This window comes from Chenopodium album, chromosome 19, assembly GCF_948465745.1.
Source record: "Chenopodium album chromosome 19, dcCheAlbu1.1, whole genome shotgun sequence".
Classification (NCBI taxonomy): domain Eukaryota; kingdom Viridiplantae; phylum Streptophyta; class Magnoliopsida; order Caryophyllales; family Amaranthaceae; genus Chenopodium; species Chenopodium album.
The window spans coordinates 13,568,330-13,592,205 of NC_137852.1; the positions used below are offsets into that span (position 1 = coordinate 13,568,330).

General features: G+C 38.1%; 1 protein-coding gene across 1 annotated transcript; it reads right to left on the reverse strand.

Moving 5' to 3' along the window:
• Nucleotides 1-17,752: 17,752 nt before the first annotated feature.
• LOC145596172 (CDP-diacylglycerol--glycerol-3-phosphate 3-phosphatidyltransferase 2-like) lies at nucleotides 17,753-23,613 on the reverse strand. The gene is made up of 8 exons (XM_081652593.1): nucleotides 23,063-23,613; nucleotides 22,828-23,022; nucleotides 21,836-21,933; nucleotides 21,703-21,753; nucleotides 21,498-21,611; nucleotides 18,903-18,959; nucleotides 18,712-18,797; nucleotides 17,753-18,397 (listed from the first exon to the last, which is right to left on the reverse strand). Exons 1-8 carry the CDS (start codon nucleotides 23,391-23,393, stop codon nucleotides 18,274-18,276), a joined length of 1,056 nt encoding a protein of 351 aa, XP_081508719.1. The 5' UTR covers nucleotides 23,394-23,613; the 3' UTR covers nucleotides 17,753-18,273.
• Nucleotides 23,614-23,876: the final 263 nt, after the last annotated feature.

A 23,876-nucleotide genomic window follows, 5' to 3' on the forward strand; every position in this document is an offset into this window, starting at 1 on the left:
TGATCCCAACCCCTCCAAGAACTCGGACTTGAGATTCTGATACTCCTATCGGCAAGCTGAGAACCTACACAATGAGAAGAAGTTAGCTAACCCCGGGGTGGTCCGGGGATAACCACTCCGATGATAAAGTCAGAAAGTGTTTGAGAAAAGAAGATAAGTAAGAGAGAGAAAGTAGAGAGAAAGAAGAGAGAGAGAGTGTCATTAATATCCTCATTAATGAGGTCTTACCTACTTATTTATAGTAATCTACCTTGACAGGTGGCTTTCACCCATGCACAACCTTTTGTGCCAAGTGTCGAGTTTCTGTTGCCACGTGTTAAATTGCGGCAGGCCGACATGTCCTCTTTCTGCAACATATCAGCATCTTCTTGTGATCTGGTCATGTGCTTTCGCAAGATATCGGTCATGCCCAAATATCATCCCATACAATTAGCCCCCCAAGTGAGGACGTATGATCATTCATCATCGTGCTCAGTTAATCATGGGAGACAAGCTGAACCTAACAAAACAAACTTTGGGTTCCACATCTCATTCTTCAGACTCTTCCTTAAATTGGAAATTTTATTGTAACAACGTTTCTTGTACTCTGTCAAGTACTGCTTACTAACAAAGTTTCATTACTAAGCTTGCCGTTGTCATAATTCATTTTAATCGCTTGGCCTGTATCCAGGCAAATTAACTTCTACATATTCATATATTTTTAAGCTCTATGTTCTTTTGCTGAGAAGTGTTATTTTAATTTGCTACTTTTAGTACTTTTATTATTACTATTTATGTAAGAGGATAATTGTTGTGCCGTAACGCCGTGTTCTTCATCAGTTTCAGTAACTCATCAGTTTTATTAACCCCTTTCCTCCCGAAGTGACCTTGTATGCCGATAGCTTACATGGTCAATTTATTACAAAAAACCTGGGAGCGAAAAACTCCGTTTTCCTCCCCAAGTGACCTTGTATGCCGATAGCTTACAAGGTCAGTTCATTATAAAAAACCTGGGAGCGAAAAACTCCGTTTTCCTCCCAAAGTGACCTTGTATGCCGATAGATTACAAGGTCAATTCATTATAAAAAACCTGGGAGCGCCTCCCCAAGTGACCTTGTATGCCGATAGCTTACATGGTCAATTTATTACAAAAAACCTGGGAGCGAAAAACTCCGTTTTCCTCCCCAAGTGACCTTGTATGCCGATAGCTTACAAGGTCAGTTCATTATAAAAAACCTGGGAGCGAAAAACTCCGTTTTCCTCCCCAAGTGACCTTGTATGCCGATAGCTTACAAGGTCAATTCATTATAAAAAACCTGGGAGCGAAAAACTCCGTTCTCCTCCCCAAGTGACCTTGTATGCCGATAGCAGACGAGGTGTACTTGCCGTAAAATACTTGGGAGCGAAAAAACTCCGTTTTCCTCCCCAAGTGACCTTGTGTGCTGATAGCAGACAAGGTCTACTTGTTATAAAATTGAAGTGTAACCGTTTTTTTTTTTTTTTTTTTTTTTGAAGCGGGAAAATTAACACACGTGTCATAGATCCTACCGTTGCTTTTTGAAATTGATTGTTGATTCAGGGCCGTTGGATTTCTGAACCGCCTTTCATTTCAACTGACTCTTCAGTTTTTCTTTTTAGATCAAAAAATTCCGTCGTTTTTTTTTATCTCACTTTCACCCTCTTCCAAATTTTTCTCAATCGCAATTGCTCTTCAACCAAAAGTGCATTTAACGGATTCTTCCTGATTTCGGTGTACGCTTCTCAGTGTATTCAGCGCACTTTCCTTCTTCGTCACTCCTCGCTTTAAGTTCATCGTATCAGCGACTTTTATCGAAGGTATTGCCGTTCCTTAACCCCTTGATTTTGCATGTTTTGTTTTATTTTCTCGTTTTTAAATTAAATGTCGGAAGATAGTGTTGAAGAGAATTTCCCTAACCTTAGTACTGCTAGGCGTCGTTTAATTAGGCAATCCTTAGGTAAAGAAACCGGTAGTAACCAGGGTAATTCATCTTCCCTTTCTGATAATATAGATTATCCATTTGAGACGTTATCTTCTGAAGAAGAGAAACGCGCCTTTATGATACATAGGACTATTGCTCATCGTGAAAGTGCCCTTCACCCTACTAACCCTGATATCCCTGCCGACACTGAAATTCTTGACGTTGAGCCTGTTAGTGTCCGTTATCACTTACGCAACTTTACTGGGAGACGTTATTTTAATCAATACGGCACTAATGTTGGCAATATAGGTATAAACACCATGCCAAGGGTAAAGAGTACCAGTTATCAGCCTCGAGCTGCTGCCCGTGAAGCCGCTGAGGCCGCCAAAGCAGCTAAGGCAGCTGAGGCCGCTAAGGCAACTGAGTCCAGCAAAAGACCTGGGCAAGGTCAGGTCGTAAGTTCTTCCGAAGAAGAACCTACGGACGATATCCCTGCGGACCCTATGGAAGGTCCGTCATCTCCAGTGCACGATTCAGCCGTTAACTCGGTTTTAGGAGATGACGAGACTCAAGAAGACAGTGTCAACAATGAGATCGACTTGACGGCTGAAGTTATTCAGGAAGAGAGTCTGGATGAGGGCTATAATTCCGAGACCGACGGAGCTGAATTCCGTCAACCTATTACCCTTGCCAAAGATGGAAAAGTGGCCAAGGCAAAGATAAGCGATGACTTTAGGAAAACGGCAATTGAGAAAGATTACTGCCACCGTGCTAAGAAATTCTTCAACTTACCTGACGGGTATGAGCTGTCGGTTCCCCCGTCTGGAGCCTCGGTGTTAGATTGCCCAGCAGGTTCTGTGGCCGTTTATATGAAGCATTTGGACTTCGGCCTCCGTTTCCCTCTACACCCCTTTGTGGCGAAAATCTTAAAAGCCTGGAACGCCTGTTTAGTTCAGGTTACTCCTCCTACTATCCGGGCCGTTATTGCTACCATCTAGGTCATGTTATATCGAAACTATCCCCTAACCCTTAACGCTTTCAGGCGGCTGATTACTTTGAAAAGAGACGGTCAGTCGGATGGGTGGTGGTCTTTGTATACTCAACCTCGCAAATACACCGTCCACCCAAAACTGACAAGTTGTAAGGGATGGCAAGTGAGATTCTTCTTTATGTCGGTTCCTGAGGATTATCCTCTAAGAAGAACCTTTTTCCGACCTCATCCCCGTTTTGACTCAATCCCTGAGAGGGATCTTGGGAAACATGAAGAGAGAGCCGTTAATCATTTTGACATCTCTGAGTTTGATGAAGGTGACGGCAAGGTCCGTATTGTTCCTACGGTGTGGGTGCCGAATGTAAGTTACATTCTGGGCAACGCGCCGTTATCTCGTGTTGGTCTGTGTTGGACTGACGATTATGGTACTGTTTGTTGAATTTCTCTTCCTTCCTTTTCTTTCCTCTTTGTTGTGTGTTTTTTTTTTTTAAAGATTATCTACATTTAACTGATTAAACTTACATTCCTTGTTCCCAGGTATTGACAAGTTGGACAACAAACAACTCGGCCTATCTTCTGACGGGAAAAGGGTCATCAGGCGCTGCCCTAGAGCTTCTAGCCCCTACGATACCCTTGCTTCCATTTGTGCTCGTGCCCCGGCTGTCAGTGCCAAAAGAAGAGTTGAGATCATGGCTGATGATAACGCCAAGAAAAGAAAGTTAACACCTCTAGCCAATCGGCGAGGTGGAATTGTGATCTCCAGCCCTAGGCAACCTGAAGGGCGCGCCGAGAAGAAAAAAGATCAATCGGCGTCCGAGAAGACCCCGACTGCCAACAAAGATAAAAGCCCTGAGGCTGTTGTGAAGAAGATTATTCAGGGTGTCGAGATCGAAGATCTCACTTCTGCTGAATCCCCTCGTCAACCTCAGGCAACCACCATAATTGCTCCTACAACGGTTGGGTCAGATTCCAGCATCCCAGCCCTGACTTATCGGTCCAACCAATGGATTGAACGTGTCTCTGGAAGGTTTCCAGACGAAGTTTTGAAGGAGTTCGCCGTCCCTCCTGGCCATTCCGGTGACCGTTGGCAACCTGCTCTGGATGTCGGCCGGAATGAATCTATGATAACCGATGACCCAATGCAAGGTGGGAATCTCGGTTATCGGCTCTTGAGCAACCTGACGCTGCCGATGGACAGACCTGCTGGTCCAATCGGCCCCCTTGCTGCTGCTCATATGCATAACATGATGAAGGTATAGATATATATATTTATTATTATTTTTTTATATTTTTATGTTGCGTTCTCGGTTTCCCTATTTTTACGATATATCTATTTTTGTAGGCCGTCATGTCTGGCACAGAGCTGGTTGAGATGTACCGTTACTATCAGGAGAAACATCATCAAGCCTCCGCCAGCGAAAGTGCCATGCAGGAAGTCATCAAAAATGCTGAAAAAGCTTTGGATGACTTGAAGAAAATAAAAGAGAAGGACGACAAAGAGATGTCGGAGCTGAAGATCAAGGCGGGGAGGGTCGCCAATCTCGAGCTAGAGGTGCAGAGTTTAAAGACTCAGATCACTGAGAAAAACAAGGCCATTGAGCGGCTTCCCTCAATTGAAAAAGATCTTCAGGATGCCAGAGTTAAAATTAAGAGCCTTGAAGAAAAGGTTCAAAAAATGGAAGCCGAGAAACCTGGTATCCGGCGAAGAGCGGTTGGCCGTTATCTAGCCTCCGACGAGTTCTGCTCCAAACTCCAAGATCGTTTTGATGGAGGTTGGACTGCTGCTCAGAGATGTATTGCTCACGCCGCTGGTTGGAAAAAGGACGATTGGGCAAAAGTTGAAAAGGCTTTCGGCGAGGAAGCCTACAAGATCCCTTCCGGCTTCGAGGCGCAGCAATTTTCTGACGAGGACTTGTATAACCTGGCGCCAACTGTTGATGACGGCCCCAGCAACCCCAGCATTTTAGATTCCCCAGTGCCTGAGAATGCACAATCCTGAAGGGGCGGGCAGTCATCACCGACATCCTCTTGTGGGTCTTGTATCATTGGGCCTTACCAGTTGTAACTCTTTTATTGTCTTTTGTATGTATGAACATGTTTTTTGACAATGCTGTTTTATCGGCATATACCCCTTTTTTGTGGTGATGCCTGTCGATTGTCAATTTTATCTGCTGTGTAAACTTATTTTTGTTTTCGTTGTCTGCCAACTATCTACAAATTTCTACACTTTTTATCATAACTGTGTTGTTCTTTGCTTATTATTTTATAATCTGCTCGTACTTACAACGTTATGATAACTATATTGTCAACTTATTTCAACATATATAAAAGAACTTGCAAGAAATAAAAGTTTACCTGATGGTTCTTAACAAACATCAGCTTTTGAAGATATCTGATTTCAGGACCTCGGCTTTGGAAGACATAAGATCTTTACCAGAGTGTGACAGATATCATTACGTATTAAAAATTACCAACGCACTACGGATACCTATAAATACCATAGTATGACAGATATCATTACGTATTAAAAATTACCAACGCACTACGGATACCTATAAATACCATAGTATGACAGATATCATTACGTATTAAAAATTACCAACGCACTACGGATACCTATAAATACCATACCACTCTCTGCTCCCCTCAGTGTACATAGCTCGTTCTAGATCTATGTATACTGAGTCATAACCGGTTGTTGGTGATTCAGATTATAACATCGGTCACCTACTGCTTTGTTGTTTCAGCCAGTTAGGTACCCTCTCGGCGATCACATTCTGAGCTACGCCTCATATCGGCGTATACCCGAATTGATTTGGCCGGTATTATACTTTGAACCAGCAACCTCATGAGTTAATGTATACAACTGATCAGGTTGTATAGCCTTTAACTTCATGGAAGCGGTTTTGAGCTGTCCGTCCCATTTAACGATGTTCTGTTAAATGGAGGATGCCTATTTCATTGCGCATTGTCTGAATATTTCTTCATTCATCACTGACATCTTTCTTGATATCAGCTTCACATTAAAAATGTTTGTTACACATAATATTTCTTTAGTATAGCTGAATTCCATACATTTTTTAAAGGTGTTCCATCCATAGTTTCCAGGTAAAATGACCCTTGGACGACGACATCTCTAACCCGATAAGGCCCTTCCCAGTTTGCAGTCAGCTTCCCGTCTTCATTTCCCTTACCGGTTGCTGCGGTTCTTCGTAATACTAGATCTCCTTTACTTAACGGCCTATGTGATACTCTTCTGTTGTAGGCCCGTGACATTCTTTCTTTAAAGACAGCTGACTTAACTGCTGCTTTTTCTCTTAGCTCTGGCAAGAAATCTAACTGTTGCCGTAGGAGTAAATCATTTTGATCTGCACAGTAATGCTGAATCCGGAATGTCGGCAACCCGACTTCTGCTGGTATGACTGCCTCCGTTCCAAAAACCAGAGTATAAGGGGATTCACCTGTGGCTTCTCTCATCGTTGTCCTGTTGGCCCATAATATTTCTGGTATCAAATCTGCCCATAAACCTTTTGCGTCTTCGATCTTTTTCTTAATTGCCGTTATTATCTGCTTATTTGCTGCTTCTGCCTGGCCGTTAGACTGTGGGTGGCATACTGCTGCATAAGCAAATTTTACCTTATACATCATTAAGAGATCTTTGACTGGTTTACAGTCAAATTGAGTTCCATGATCAAAAACCATCGCCATCGGCAACCCGAACCTCGTGAAGATGTTTTTCCATATAAACTTTTTCACCTCCGATGCCGTTATCTTCGTTACTGGTTCTGCCTCTATCCACTTGGTGAAGTAATCAATTCCCACTATCAGATATTTTCTTCCACCTGTGGCTGATGGGAACGGGCCTACTATATCCATTCCCCATTGGGCAAAAGGGATTGGGTTCAATATCGGAGTTAGATCATTTGGGGGTAAGTTGATAACTGGGGCAAAATTTTGACACTTCTCACATTTTTTAACATAAGCCACTGCATCTGCGTTCATTGTCGGCCAGTAGTATCCCCTTCTCATTGCCTCCCTGGACAAGGCTCTTGCTCCTAGGTGGTTACCACAGCTTCCCTCGTGTAATTCTTCTATCAACCTTGCTGATTCAAAATCCGTTATGCACCTTTGCAACGGCAGTGAAAACCCTCTTTTGTATAATTGGCCCTGGTACATAACGAACCACGTACTATCCTTCCGTAACCTTTTCAGCTCCCCTTTATCTGTTGGCCCTACACCATAAACGACGTATGCCAGTATTTTATCATACCATTGATCCCCCACTTCAACACAACAGACATCCGCCGACACCTCATCTATGCTTCTCTGCTTTAAAATCTCAGCCATAACTGTTCTTTCCAAGTCATTGAAGCTCGAACTTGCCAATCTTGCCAGTGCATCTGCTTGAGCATTTTTCAATCTCGGAACTAATTTGATCTCAAAGTACTGCAATTGAGCTGCTAACTGCTTCACCTTCTCCAAGTACTTCACCATTGCCGGCTCTCGAGTCTCATACTCCCCAGTAAATTGACTTGATACCAGTTGGGAATCAGTTGTCAAAACTAGCCGTTTTGCTTCTGCTGCTATTGACAACTGCATTCCGGCTATCGCAGCTTCATACTCGGCCTCATTATTTGTTGCTTTGAACTTAAATTTCATGGCGTATTCAAACAGTTTTCCATCTGGAGCCGTTAACACAATTCCAGCCCCGGCCCCTGTTGTTGTGGCTGATCCATCAACTGATACCTGCCATGTTCCCAACTCCTCTTCTTCATCTGTATATGTGGTCTCAACAATAAAGTCCGACAATGCTTGAGCCTTGATTGATGTTCGGGGCTTGTAACTTATTTCGTACTCTGATAACTCTACTGCCCATGTCAGTAGTCTACCAAATGTATCCATTTTTCGCAGTGACTTCTCCAAGGGATGATTAGTGAGTACCTCTATCGGATGTGCATCAAAGTAAGGCCTCAACTTCCTGGCTGCCACTATTACAGCTAACGCCATTTTCTCTATAACTGGATATCTGCGTTCTGCCGCATTCAAGACATGGCTGATAAAGTAAATCGGTTGTTGTTGTCTTTTCCTTTCCACCAACAAAACGGCCGCTACTGTTTTTGGTGATGCCGAGATGTACAACTGCAACACTTCTCCTTTTTCAGGCCTGGCAATTGTGGGCAGAGATCTGAGATGATTCCTTACTACTTCTAGGGCATCACTTTGATCTTTTCCCCACACAAATGTCTTGTTCTTTCTTAGCACCATAAAAAACGGAAGAGCCTTATCAGCTGATTTGCTGATAAATCTGGTTAACCCTGCCATCCTCCCCGTTAACCTCTGTATATCACGAATGGTTTTTGGCTGTTTCATTTGAAGCACCGCATTCACCTTATCTGGATTCGCATCTATCCCCCGTTCACTGACCATAAAGCCTAAAAACTTCCCTGATTTCACCCCAAAAACACATTTCTCCGGATTCAGCTTCATTTGGTATTTTCTCAAGGTCTCAAATGTCTCCTTCAGATCGACTACATGGTCTTCTTTGTTCTTACTCTTTACTATTGTGTCATCCACATACACCTCAACATTCCGCCCTTTCTGTTTCTCAAAAATTTTATCCACCAACTTCTGGTAGGTTGCCCCTGCATTTTTCAGTCCAAACGGCATTGCCTTATAACAATATACACCAACATCTGTTATAAAAGCCGTTTTATTCCTATCAGCCTTATGCATGCTGACTTGATGGTATCCCGAAAACGCATCCAAAAAACTGAGCATAGCATGACCAGAGGTTGAGTCTACTAGCCTGTCTATTCGGGGTAGTGGGTAGCAATCCTTGGGGCAAGCCTTATTGAGATCTGTAAAGTCTACACACATTCGCCACTTCCCTGTCGGCTTTCTCACCATTACCACATTTGCTAACCACTCTGGGTATGTGCAAGGCTCAATGAACCCTGCCGCTAAGAGCTTGTTAACCTCAGCCTAGATTGCCTCTATCTTCTTAGTTGAAAAATTGCGCTTCTTCTGTCTTATCGGCCTGAACTTTCTATCAACATTCAATTTATGCTCCATCACCTCAGGATGTATACCCGGCATCTCACTAGCCGAAAACGCAAAGACGTCGGCGTTCTCTCGTAACAAACTTATCAGGTTACACCTAGTCTCCATATCCATATCAGCCCCAACCCTCACTGTTCTACTGGGGTTGCCTGGTTGTAATTCAACTTGGACGGTTTCTCCTCCTGATAACGGCCTTGGTGTTTCCTCAGGTCTTACATCAAAGTTTTTCATAGTCAAATCCTGAGCAGTCGGTTCACTTTCTCTTTTTGAGTTGCACGGCAACGTGGCATTTCCAACTGGATTTTTCAGAGCTGTCACATAACAAGATTTTGACATAACTTGCCCCCCATACACCTTCTCCACAGCTCCCAGGTTCGACACATAGGCTATCGCCAAGTGGTAAGTTGATACAACAGCCTGCATGTCATGAATTATCGGTCTGCCGATAATTGCGTTATACGCCGACTTAACATCCACCACCAAAAACTCCGCCATCACATCTCTAGCCTGCGGCCCATCACCCATTCTTAACGGCAACACAATACTCCCTTCTGGCCTCACTGTTGACCCATTAAACCCGATCACAGGGTATGACACCGGCTTCAGGTATTGCCTTCCTATATTCATTTCAGTAAAAGCCTGCATAAACAACACGTTCGCCGAACTGCCTCCATCCACCAGCACTCTTTTGATGTCAGCCCCATTGATCTTGGTTATCAGGACTAACGGATCATCATGTGGGAACACTACACCCCGCGCATCTTCTTCTGTAAATACTACTTGTGGTATTGATGCCGGCCGAGGACGATTATCTACATCTAAAGCACAAACCAGATGTCGGTGCTCCGCTAAATGCTTTTTTGCCCCGCTAATCGTTCCTCCATGAATCGGTCCCCCTGTTATCACATCCACCCTTCCTGTAGATAACGGTGGTATTCCTGCATCCCCTTGTCGGACTATTCTTCCTTGAGTTCTTTCAGGCCTTGCTTCTATCTGCTGCCTCTCAACAGCTTGTGTCGGTTGTTGATTTCTGCCGGTATTCATCCGGTATTGTGTTAGGTGCCCTTTCCTGATCAACTCTTCTATGTCATCCTTCAACTGCGTACACTCCTCCGTATAATGCCCCACATCCCTATGAAACATACAGTATTTCTTTACATCCCTCGACCTTGCTTTCATGGGAATCGGCCTTGACCAATCTTCTCTATTCTGGTTCACTGAGTAGATTGCGGCCCTTGGCGCATTCAGGGGGGTGTAGGTGTTGTATCTCATTGGCAGCCTTGTCGGTCTGGTATCTTGCCGACTTCCTCCTCCCCTTCCTGGGGCAGGAGTTCTCGGCCTGCTCCCTCCAGACGAGGTCCCCTCATTTTTACTTTGCCCCTTTCCGGCCACCATATGTCTGCTACTCGTCTTCAACAGCTCCTCACTCTTTATGTAATCGTGAGCTTTGCTGAACGCCGCCGCCAATGTCGGCAGACTCTTCCTTGTAAGATACCTTTTGAAATCCGAATCAACTAACCCATTCATCAAAGCCATCACGGCTATCTCCTGTTGTAACTTCGGAATAGTGTTTGCTTCATTGTTAAATCTCCTGATGTAATCCCTCAAAGATTCATCTGATTTCTGCTCCACAGCCATCAATTCTCCAGAAGTTCTCTGCCTCACGCTATTACTGACATATTGCCCTACAAACATCTCAGTCAGTCTTTCAAAGCTATCTACTGATCCAACTTCAAGGTTGTTAAACCAATCGGCTGCAGCCCCAATCAAAGTTGTCGGAAAGACCTTACACCAAACTGCATCTGAGTTTGTGTACAGCATCATGTGTCCCTCATAAGACGTTATGAATCTTGCCGGATCCCCTCTTCCATCATATCTACAAGTCGGCATTTTCACCTTCTCCATTGGTTGATCTAAGATGTGCTGGGCAAATGGGGATGCCCTTAACTGCACTACCGTGCGTACTGCTTGACCTACTACTTGCGAGCTTCTTTGCTGCTGAGTTCTGGTACTCACAACACGACTCGAGGATTGCTCATCCTGCCGTGATGTTGTATGCGTCCTTACTGACGACTCATGTCGGGGTCTTCTTGACGAGTTCTCAAACTGATTACACTGTTCTTCCTGGTTACGGTGCACTGTTCCTATATCTGCCTGAGCAGCTTCTCTTTCAGCCCGTGCTGCCTCGGCCTCCTTCCTCTTCCTACTCATTGCACTCATCACTCTTGCGGCTATTTCCAATTCGTCTGGAGTGAATGCTGCCATAGGATCCTCTGCCTCTCCTCCTCCTGCAGGGGGGGTTATCGGCATATGGAACTGATTACCCTCTAGGGTATGGGTTTCATCTACTATCTCCACCTGGGGTTGTCCTACTGGTATTCCATTGTTAAAATTGTTTCCGGCCATGATTATTGTTGTTGTATATATATTTTGTGTGAGGTTCTTAGGCGATAGAAGTGATCAACTGTCCCCTCCTTCTAGCGCCAAATTGTTTCTGTCTGATCCCAACCCCTCCAAGAACTCGGACTTGAGATTCTGATACTCCTATCGGCAAGCTGAGAACCTACACAATGAGAAGAAGTTAGCTAACCCCGGGGTGGTCCGGGGATAACCACTCCGATGATAAAGTCAGAAAGTGTTTGAGAAAAGAAGATAAGTAAGAGAGAGAAAGTAGAGAGAAAGAAGAGAGAGAGTGTGTCATTAATATCCTCATTAATGAGGTCTTACCTACTTATTTATAGTAATCTACCTTGACAGGTGGCTTTCACCCATGCACAACCTTTTGTGCCAAGTGTCGAGTTTCTGTTGCCACGTGTTAAATTGCGGCAGGCCGACATGTCCTCTTTCTGCAACATATCAGCATCTTCTTGTGATCTGGTCATGTGCTTTCGCAAGATATCGGTCATGCCCAGATATCATCCCATACAATAATGTTTACTGAATATGCATTATGAATATTTGATATTGGAAGTCATTGCTTTGCAAAAGGTGTGTGATTAATCACATGCATTTACAATTATGTACTCCGTAATTGTTTTCAATCAAATTTGTATTCTGAAAGCCGGCATTGCAAGTCTTAAATAAAATTATAAGAATTAAACAATAATGATTTTTTTCCTTACACTCGGTTTATAATATAGGATAGTTAAGAAAATTTTTTTGATAACGGTTGACTTAATTTGCTAGCTTATCAGCTTAGTAGTATTTATCTTTTGTAAGCTAGCTGATTAGCTCCGTTTATTTAGCTAATGTTTTGCTAATTTGGTGTGTACCTTGAGCGGCCATACTGCCTATTTAAAGCTCATGCTAGGCACTTCAATAATTATTCAAAAATCAAAAACTTTGTTGCTGAATTTTAGTTGACCATGAATCTTTGTTGAACATTGATTCAAGACATAATTTTTATCCTATTAATGTGTCTATCCATCCTCTTAGAGGCCTAGTTAACATTGATCATGAACTATCATGCATAAAGTTGATATTTCTCCCTAGACATAATATCTATGGTCACAAAAATATTATGAAGTTTGAATCTCTATTTCTTGAATACTTGTGATTATTTATATGGGGTAGTAAATATGTTTTAGTGATTTATACATAATATATGTTATTTATCAAGATGTTAGTTATGATTTTCTTATTCACATGTCATATACATATTGTGATGCATAGGGTTCTTTTAACTATAAAGAGTTAATTTCTCTAAAGTGCTTTACATAATGCATAGAATTTATAAAACTATGATTGATGTGTACACTGAATTATGCACTGCATAAGTTTATATATGACCTTGATATATTGAATTCTGTGAAATATCTAAGTATGTTTTTCTTCATTTCGCTGACATGGCATGTATGTTAGCAACCTTATAAGTTGATATTATGATGAAATGTACTGACATGATTTCTATATTGAAAAAGTTATTGATGTGTGATTAAGATAGATTATATATGATATTATATGCCTACATTAAGTTGGATTATAGGAATATTGAATCGATTGAACATAATATACTCATACAGATGGACCTGAAGTTCCCTAAATTTATGAAGGCTCAAAAATCCTCAAAATAATATGAAGATACATATATGACTTAGAAACTTCTATTAGTTTCTAGAATATGTTGCTTAAATAATCTACAATTTACAATACTTATGTGATTTTATAAACAAGAAGTCATGAGAATGATTATACTACCTCCGTTTCTTATTAGTTGCAACTTTGGGGTATTATTTGTGAGATATAAAATATTCTAAAGTTGCAACTATTACGAAACAAAGGTAGTACAAAATTTTAGAAAAGTTGACATAATGTCTTTTAATTTGGTGGTTATTATAGATACCACACTTTGGTGAGTATTAATAATTCATAGATAACTAGATTCTTATACCTGAAAATGAATGAGAAATAATTGTATGATTGAGATGATATATGCATGTTTTCATGATGGATATAATTCATGCAAAAGTTATACGATCTATTGCACAATATATATTTGAGCAAGAGATGGATGACATTGTGGAAAACTTGCTTGAAAAATGTATTTATTATGCCCATAGTTTTAAGAATTTTCAATATAAAAATTAATAAAATTGGGCAAGAGTTACAAGTAAGAATTTATAAGAATAATTTTATTATGTTTGATACATGCATTGCTAAAAGAATTTATTGCTTGAGAAGAGAATGAATTTAAAGATTGTTGGACTAGTTTTATACCCCCATATGCAAGGATTAGGGGGAGATAGTGTTTCTTCCATTATTTTTATGTAATCCTTGCACATGAATAATTAAATATGTTAATGGTCAGTTTGGTACATACACTAGCCTAAATATCAATAATTTATTTAATAGTGGTGGCCACATGATAATCAAATATTTAGAAAGATACCATCCTGAAGATGAATATGAATAAATGTCATTACTTATATACTAGCTATAAATGTACATATTAAGTTGATGTCCTAGAAGGACAAAGATCAGTTGCTATTGAAACTAGCACACCTGAAGTATGGTAATCCAAAGGGTTACAACAATAAGAATCCTTGAAAGAGGAAAAGAGCAATAATTGACAATGACAAATTTGAGAAAGTGACACATTTTGATGCATCTCCTGAAAAGATCATTTCTAGTACATTAAAATGTGTTATGGTTATATAAAATACTCTAGAAGAATATAAAATGTTGTCCAACAAGATTAGCATGTATCAAGATTACAATCAATGCTATAGTGGAGTATGAGTATTAGTTAATTGTCTTGCCAACTTGTAGAAGGAAACACATTGGTGTACTAATATCACATCATATTCATGGCCATGCATGAAGTATCTCTAATAAGGTGATCACCAATATTATAAAACTGACCATAAATTAAATACTAAAGGAAAAGTGATTGGATGTGATAATTAATAATTAGGCCATCCGGGGTTTAATAAATTCCCGTTATGAAAACTTGAAGTTTCATTTAATATGAAAGAAATAATGTGCTGACGCTCTCTCATGTTAAATATATGAAATAAATTGAATGGCAAGACATTACATTGAGATTGAGCTATTTTTATATTGTGATTTTTAATATTTTGTGTTAAAAGAAAAGTTCAAGAGATAATATATTGGTTTTTCTGAATGAATGGTGACTAGAAGTTCACTAGAATAATTTATATGTTGACAAATATTAGGTGACCAGAAGCTCACCACGTACAAGTTATATGTGAAAATTTTAAGTAACTAGTATTACTATTAATGTTTCTAGTGATCCCGAAGATCACCTCTTAATGAAATTACAAGAAAGTTTATATTTGTACAACAATTCTCTTGATTGGGGCTATTGTATGTCAGCACATAAGGAATATAATAAGAAATTAGCAACTGCACAATTTATTATGTACCCCCTATTAATAATGATCTCTAGAAGAGAACAAAATTTCATTATTCTCCAATAGAACTTTGTTGAATATATATGATCCTACGAGATGAAATTTGATGCACATGAAATTATATTCTAAGTTGGTGAAGAATTGCCCCAACATTTGAGATATTTTACCAACTTAGGGGGAAGAATTGAAGTAAGTTGGCAAAATTATAATACTATAAATAGTTGATCCCTCTAATGATACTTTGTAAAGTTACATACCAACTTTTGTATCTACATATGTTACACATCTATGATTTGATTTGTATACCGTTATGACCCATCTAGAGGAATAGAGAGATATGTTTTGATTATGGTGATAATGATATTATGTGCATACATTAAGATAGATCTTGCCAATTTACTTTAAATCATTGCACCTGAAGTGTAGTTTGTAAGATCGGTTCTAATATAAATATGCAATATACGGCAAGATAGTGCAGTTGATACTTTTTAAAGTATAATAATAGTATATTAATACCATAGTGTGAGAAATACCCTTAATATGTGGTATAGATATCTGAATTATTATAATAGATGGCATATTATGTAAGAAAAGTTATGATGGTACCAATGAGAAATGCATTCAGATATCATAGTAAAATAACATCGAAATGTATGTTATAGGAATTTCATGATACCGGTACACAATGGAACTGATGAATAATATGCATATGCATGATAGAATGGACTAGTGAATAAGAGATCTGAAATATATGTCCATTTTGTTGTCGACATAATGATAATGATCAAAAGTTTATTATGGACCAGAAGTCCAATGAAATATGGATTTTTAATCCACACTGTACAGTGTCTTGCATCATTTTGAGTCTTATGTTCATATGCATGTGTGAGTCATAAGTTAATGGATTATTTATTGCATATATAGGAAGTTGTTAGATGCATTACTCATTGTATATTTGTTAATATGTTATCATATTTTCTATATCTCATATTGCATGCATTAGTTTCTTACAATAATTGTGGTGTATGTAAATGTTCATTCAAAGTATAGTAAGATATGTTTACAACTTTGATGAAAAATTAGAAAGGGATATTCCAATGGGTTTACACTAGTGATGAAATTATTAATGACGTCGATTTAATAATAGCTTGTTATGATTCATGTAAGAAGAGTTCCTGAAGAACTTATATACGACGTATTTAAATACACAGCCCTACATATTTTATATCTTGAATATTGCAATTATTATCAAACTCATGAAAAGTGAATATGATTACATCATCAATATCTCAACCTGAAGTTTGAGTATGTGAGATTCAACGATTCTTTGTATTCATTGGCAAATTCTCATATAAAAAATGAAATGTCTAATTAAAGAATAGAGTTGAGATACCATTGAGTGAGAATAATATTCTTATGGTCTAGAAGAGCCATGAGAAAAATATGTAATTAGTTTAATTTCTTAATACTTATGATACTGGAAAATGAAATATATATGATGATAATAAGTGTTGCCATGAAATTATATTTGGATAATGTGATCAATTATTGATAATCATTTTGTAATATATATGACCTCCAGAAGAAGGCATACATCTAATTGTTATGATTATTCGAAACAAAACTATCGAATGAAATAGTGGTAAACACTTGTATTCTTTCCACAAGTATGAAGAAATGAAGACGCCTTAATAAGTCCATGTGAAGGTTTGAAGATTCAAGTTCAATTTGAAAGGATCAATCATCAAGAAATGGTGTTCTGCTTCATGGAAGAAGTTACCCAACCATATCGCACGGGAATTGTTGCACTGGAAGATTTCACGTTAATACGTTATGCATTCATCAGGCGGAGCAAATACGCGCTGTACTCTTTTTCCCTTAACCATGGTTTTGTCCCACATTTGGTTTTCTTGGTTAGGTTTTTAACGAGGCACCATCCCAAGCGTATTACGAAAAATGTTGTACCCTTTTTCCTTCATTAGGTTTTTATCCTACAGGGTTTTTCCTAATTAGGTTTTAACGAGGCACATTCTTAGATAATGGACATCCAAGGGGGAGTGTTATGAAATATATATTTGTGGATGCCCATTATACCCTTGTATCATTCCAGAACTTTCTAGATTTTAGGGTTTATTATTCTCCAAGCAAACCCTATCATTTGTATTGTATCTATATATATCTATACCTCCATTATATGGAATACAAGTAGAACATACTGATTAATTCTCTCTCAATCTTCTCTCCTATTCCCTTTATTTTATAACAATAATTTAATTTTCATAAAATTGAATTTCCTATGTTATTCAGACGACCACTTTCAGTGTCTTTTACAACTTAATATTAACGAGAGAGTAAGCAAAAAGTGTGGAAATGTATAATAAACTTACCTTTATTATGTTTGTTAAATAAGTGATTAAAATGGCATTACAAACTAGTTTTGTTTCGTTCTCTATTATAAACTTTTGAGAGTAGAATGAAATTCATGGATGGTTCTCACTCAATAATTTATAATTATATTATGTCAATGAGTCAATAATCATTTGTTACCATGTACCTCCGAGGATATGAGTATCAATGGTTTAGTTGAATCTTACTCCCAAAAAAATAGACAATTTACCAATCCAACTTGACAAAATACTGATTGCGCGAGAAGAGGGAAAGGTATCTGAAAAGGTGAGAAAAAGTACAATTCCGATATGGAATGAAAGCATGGAGAAGGTAGATATACCCTAGAGATCAAGAAATAAACTTAATACTCGTAGATTCAAAGACGAAAGAGTGAAGTAAGGAGAAAAGAGATCAAGTAAAGCAAAGAAAGGTGAACCGAGAAGATTGTACGTTATCCAAAAATCGAGACCAATAGTTGAAAAGAGAGGACAAATAAATGTAAATAGTGAAGCAAACAAAAAGGAACGAAGGAAGTAACATATGACAAAGTTGAAAATTCTATAAGACAAAGCTGCTCATGCTTTGTTCAGTCAGCATATAAGTATATTACAGGTTTGTATCTTTGAAGTTCAACAAATAATATCATAAAAAATTACTACCATTAAACAAGAACTAATAACCCTTGCCTATCACCATCCGAACCAGTGCTTGTTGCTGTAAGAATCTCCAGATCATAAAATAATATACTGGGATTAGGCTTGTGTTATAGTTTCAAAATCAATCCGTGACGAATCCCCCAAAAACTCCACTAATATGAACAAGAATTCCCGCAAAAAGCGATTTCAATTACCCGGCCGAAGATTATTCAGCAGAATGCATTATACAGAGGAGCACAGTATCTTTCATTCTCAGCATCACGAAGATGGGGATCCATCATCTCAAGTCCGGATGTCTCTAGCAACAAACCGACCAATTCAGATCCACATAACTGTGTAGAACTTACCAAAGAGGCAGCAACTAATGCAAGCTCGCGTATCACTATTTATCTCATTAACACCTTCCAAATTTTCTTCATATATACTACTAGTGACCATACTGCAAGCCCGGCTGATATATAGAGCAGAGCAACACCAGAAGTTGCTAGAGCCCCTTGGCTAGCAGCAAAACTGCAGAAATATGACAGTTAGAACATACACTATATATAAATCCTATAACCCTATATATAAAGTAAAAGGGTCTTTTGGGTGATAAATTTCATTATCCCCAAATTACCCTCTCAACGTTGTAAAATTACTTTTTTCTTGCAATTAAAATCAAGAATTATTATTTTTTTTAAAAAAAAAGTCTTATCATAAGATTCATAACTACCCTATCTATGTCCCTATAATAACCGCTCATCTAATTCCTTATACCGTACACGCGTAGCGTGTATCTCTTAACTTGTATATATAAGATCGAAGCAACTCAAGCAAGAAAATACCTGCTGTCTCGAGTAGCCAAGATAAAAGTAAGTGCAGTCATCTGTGTTGCAGTCTTCCACTTGCCTAAATTATTTACAGCAACAGCCTAGGAAGAGTGACAATCATATGATCATATATATCAGTTCACCTATTCTCACTGTATAAAAATCCATGTATTCAACAGATGAGCAAAGTCAAAAGATTATCAAACCTGCAGAAGCTTAGCATCTTGAGAGGCAGCCCATTCCCTAACTGCAGACATGGTTATCTAGAAAGAGTATAAAAATTAAGAAAAATTAGGTAGTCAGCAGATGTAGAATATGAATAATGCTAGTAGCGAGATGCCTGCTTGTTAACTAGATGATTAAATTTGAAGAACATGCAAAAGTAATTAAATCACAAAGCATAATACATATACTAATCATCAGAAAAAAATATCATTATATTTAGTCTCTGCTCTATAGAAAATAGCTCATCCTCCATCCAAAATTTAACTTCACACTATCCATTTGGCATATTCTAAAGAAAACTCCACATTCCTTTTCTCCCTCCATCCTAACAATCTTCTTTTCAACACAATCTCTTGATTTCTCTATCTTCCCTCTATCAATATTTATTCGAAATTGAGCAATTATTCTTAATATCCGTGCCAACCCTGATGAAGGGGGTACTATAGGTTATCCATGAAGCAAAAGCAATTTTGTGTGTAATAAATAAGGCACTGAAAATGCAACTGCCTACTTAATTATTAAGGAAAAAAACAATCAACAAAAACTCGAGAATGGCTAAATCATAGAGCCAAGATCAAACATACAACTGTATAATGTGGTACCGAGGAACCAAAAGATTCATCAGGTGATTAAAAGACTACCTACATTTTTTGTTGTTCATAGTTATGGTAGATACATATATTCAGAAAAATTTGAAAAAAACGAGAGGGTATACGAAGAAGGTGATTTGTAAGAAACAGGTACATAAAGAGAGACTAAGGTATAAATTTTATAGATAGAGGAAAAAGTAAATAAAGGGGGGTTGCAAAAATGGAATAGAGTAGATGTGAGTAGAAGCATAGCCAAATAAAAGGAAGCAGTAGAGAGGGAATTTTTTTTTATGGGGGTACTATAGGTTATCCAACAATACAAGCATGTGATCAAAATTTCTTATTAAAGCCAGGTTCAACCATACATCACAAAGGGTGTTTAATTGGTGAATAAGAAGTTGAACAACCATCCTTCCCTCTCACTTCCACTTTTTCAGCTCGCTTTGACCATAATAATGACCACCAATTAATTTGAAGCATTATTCATCGGTCAACCAATGATACCCCAATCTCTCCTAGAAAGTAAAACTAGTAATATCAAGACACAGTTACGATTAAATACTAGTAATAATATTCAGCAAATTTCAATGCAGACAGGTTGTATAAACACAGATATTTGTCAAATGCAAGCAACTACACACAAGCTTCCCTTCCTTCTCCTCCTTCAGTCTTTTTTACCATCCTATTTGATTCCCACATGTATTCTTTCTCTTCACAGAATTTCAACAATATGATTATAAGTAAAGTTGCTTCATGGATGTTTCCTACCAGTATTTGACTAGAAAAGAGCTGGATTCCTAAAATTGTAATTTGATGGCCAATTTTTTAACAGAACTCTTTAATATATATTTGATTGATGTTCAGTTCGCAAACTAGTGAAAACTTTTTAATGTCTTTCAGGATATACTTGAGCAATGACTTTTTTTCATCACAGCTTATTAATTTCAGAAAAAAATAGAACAATAGTAATGATACTTGTAACACTTATAAAACTTGGATCACAAAAGTCAAACTTTGTGAGGATCAAAAACTATACCCTGCCCCAGTAATTTTCTTTGTAGCAAGAAACCCAACTAAAACTGCAATGATCCCTGTGTCCTATAATAGACCTCACATAAGGATTGGGCATAAAGATTAAGAATAGCTGTTGAGTGTTGTGTAAAGGTTGAATGTGGATAAAGAGAGGTAGTGTTAAGAATAAGAAAGAAATACGATTGATGGGATGGTGAGAAAGAGGAAATACTAAAGTTCAAAATAATCAACTTCTTACAAAAGAAAATGTGAAGTTTATTTTAGGACAACCCAAAATAATAACAAAGTTTATAATGGAACTTAAGGAGTTTAATCAAGCAACTGCTTTGGATCAGAATCAAAGAGTAGAAGAGTATGGAAATAATTTATTTTTTTTGTGCCAGTAAACAAAGTCACAAATCACAACAAAGCGGCCATTCTAATTTCAAAAGGATATTACAGTCAACAAAGGTGTAAAATAAAGAAGCTAATAAAGAGTTCAATTGCTGTCAGCAAAGTACTTAGATCATATCCCTCAAAAAAAAAAATACTTAAATCATATACTAGAGCAATTGAAAAATTATAAAGGCCTTTATACACAGGGAATGTGCCTAAGCCTTTGACTCTAAATAACTTGCTCACCATAACCTCCCCCCCTCCCCCACCCTCTTTTTTTTTCTATCCATGAACTATGATTTCGTACCCATTCAATTTACCATACTGTGTAACAGACAACACTAAATTGTTAGTTTATCATCAAATCATCAGCTAAGATTTTCAAGGAACTTCAGTTTAGACAGTTCAGAATACATTGATTCAAATAAACAAATGCTTGGCTTTACAAGCATGGTATGGGTTCCCAATATTCAACTCAGCCTTGTCAACAGAACACACAAGCATAAGGTAGAATCAACTACATCACATAAATTATCTGTAAAAATTGAGAATTTTGAAGCAAAGGGCATGCAAATAAACCTCTCTCCCAATAATGGCAATGGCTGGTACTGGAAATAGCCAAGGAATATCTCCAAATAAGGCAATTTCAGGTGGTTTGCTACATAATAAGACCAACGTTGCAGCGACCATAAGCTGCATCAACCAAGAAGATGAATCAATAAATTACTAAGAAAATACTTCAACTATCAACAACATTTACAAAGGTTTTTCCTATAGGCAGTACCTTATCAGCCACAGGATCCAGAAAAGCACCAAATGCCGTACCTAGACGCATCTGAAAGAAATTGCCCAAGTATAACAATAAGTGAGGGAAGTAAACAAATTCATCTTAGCACATAACTTTATTTCATAAATACCTTTCTGGCAAGGTAGCCATCAAGCCAATCTGTGATTGCTGCAGCAACAAATAAACTGGTCGTGGCAGCTGCTCCCCACCAACTATTCACGTAAAATGCTGGTAACAGAAGCCTAAACGTTAGCAATTATCGGTGTGCAGCATCATCACCATAAAAATAAAAAATAAAACATTTTAATTACTGCTTTAGCATTTGAGTTGTGATTAAAACAAACTGCACAGCATCAGTGCAAAACAACAATCTAGGAATAGCTCTGATACTAATGAGAAAAAAAACAAAAGCAACTCTTTATTCTACAAACAGAAGATGTAAATTAACCCCAAGAGTCTAATCATTCTACAACTGTTGACGAGCAACAAAATAAGCATCCAAGTCCCAAGGAAGGACGGGGGGAGTCCAAGATATGAGTACCTATCTAGCCATTAAGATCAATTCAGATTTTTTTTTTATTTTTTTTTTTTTGTATGTAATTCCTAGTTCCTTACAAGAAAAAAAAAGCACGGCACTTTCCTAAAGAGTAAAAAATTCCACCATGAAAAATCAACAAAATATCTTAGCAATAACAAGAGATAAATCACCAACACAAGACAAAGGCTTAAGGTTTACTCTGCCCCCCAAAAAACCAGTATTTAGTTCAACTTTAACATAAACAACCTAAAATCCCAACAAAAATACACAACTTTTTTTGCATTTCTAGCTCACAAAACTAGCAAAATTCATAATGAAAATAAACCAATCAACAAACATAAAAAAAAAAAACACCCAAATTAAGCATCATAATCCAAAATCAACCATATCACAAAAACCCAGCAAAGTTCCACATTACAAGATTAAATTACAACAATTCAATGAAAACCCACAAAACCCCAATTCTAATCAGATCAATCCCAATCCCTAAAACCCAACAAACAAAACTAATTCCACAACAAATCAAAAACCCCATCAGATTCATAACCAAACAAAAACCAAAAATCAAAAATAAAACATCATACTTCCAATAAAAACAGGAATGGCAGCAACACGAGCAAGGGTTAAAACAGTAGGCAATGTAAGCAATTTGGTAGAAGAACAATCATCCCCCTTTTCCTCCTGATCTTTCTTCGTAGACAAAACGACACCGTTTCGATTCAAATCATCATCGTTTCGCTTATCCTTGAAACCCATTTCAGACCCAAACGAACCAAACCCTAGTAAATCTATCACCCCCCTTTTCTTCTTCTTCACTACTCTTAGTTTCTCTCTCCTCTGAAATTGGAGAAGAAGAGGAAGATGAAGAAGAAAGCATAAATACCCTTTTCCTATTAATGTTGTTAGGGATGTTGTATGTTATCATTTGCTTTATTTTTGTAGTGGTTGTAGTTAACCCCTTAACGTGCGCACACGCAACTCCATGACACGCGCCCCTCTTTTTTGCTAACGTGCTCCTCTTTGAGGAATAAACAATGGTGCTTGGGATTAATTGCTTCGCCATTGATGCCGGAGGAGAGAGAATTAATGGTGGGTTTGCGCCGCCGGCGGTGGCTATTGTGCGCCGGAGAAGTAGTTGTAAAGGTGGCATTTTTATTTTTATTTTTTTTTTTTTTGGGAAATTTAATAAATAAATGAAAATAATGAAATTGGAAAAAGTTGTGAGATTTATATAGAGATATTTTTATGGAAATTAGGTGGGTTTTTAGGGAGAACTTTGATTAAGTTGGATTGCTAAATTTGGAAAAGGGAAATTTTTTATGAGTTGAATTGAATGATTTTGTGATTTTGTGAAAATTTGAACAATGATGATGATAGAGGTACCGGAAATAACTTTGTTAACCCACTTGACTTGGTTGCTAGTTGATGTGGCATGTTAGTTTTAAATGTATGATAAAAATTAGCAACTGTGAAAGTGTGATTTACTTAATTAATTACTAATATTAGCAAAAAAAATTGGTACAAGTACATGCAACTTGCCTATGTTTTATTTGGGACTCAATTGGATTATTTATTATGCTCCCCTCAAATGAGGCCCCTTCTTCTTACCCCCCCCCCCCCCCCCCCCCCCCAA

Coding starts and splice junctions, on each gene's coding strand:
- LOC145596172 (XM_081652593.1), bottom strand. CDS start 23,393: ATGCCACCTTTACAACTACTTCTCCGGCGCACAATAGCCACCGCCGGC. Junction 21,754..21,835: donor ATGGCTACCTTGCCAGAAAG/GTATTTATGAAA, acceptor AATTTCTTTCAG/ATGCGTCTAGGTACGGCATT. Junction 18,798..18,902: donor AAGATGCTAAGCTTCTGCAG/GTTTGATAATCT, acceptor CACTCTTCCTAG/GCTGTTGCTGTAAATAATTT.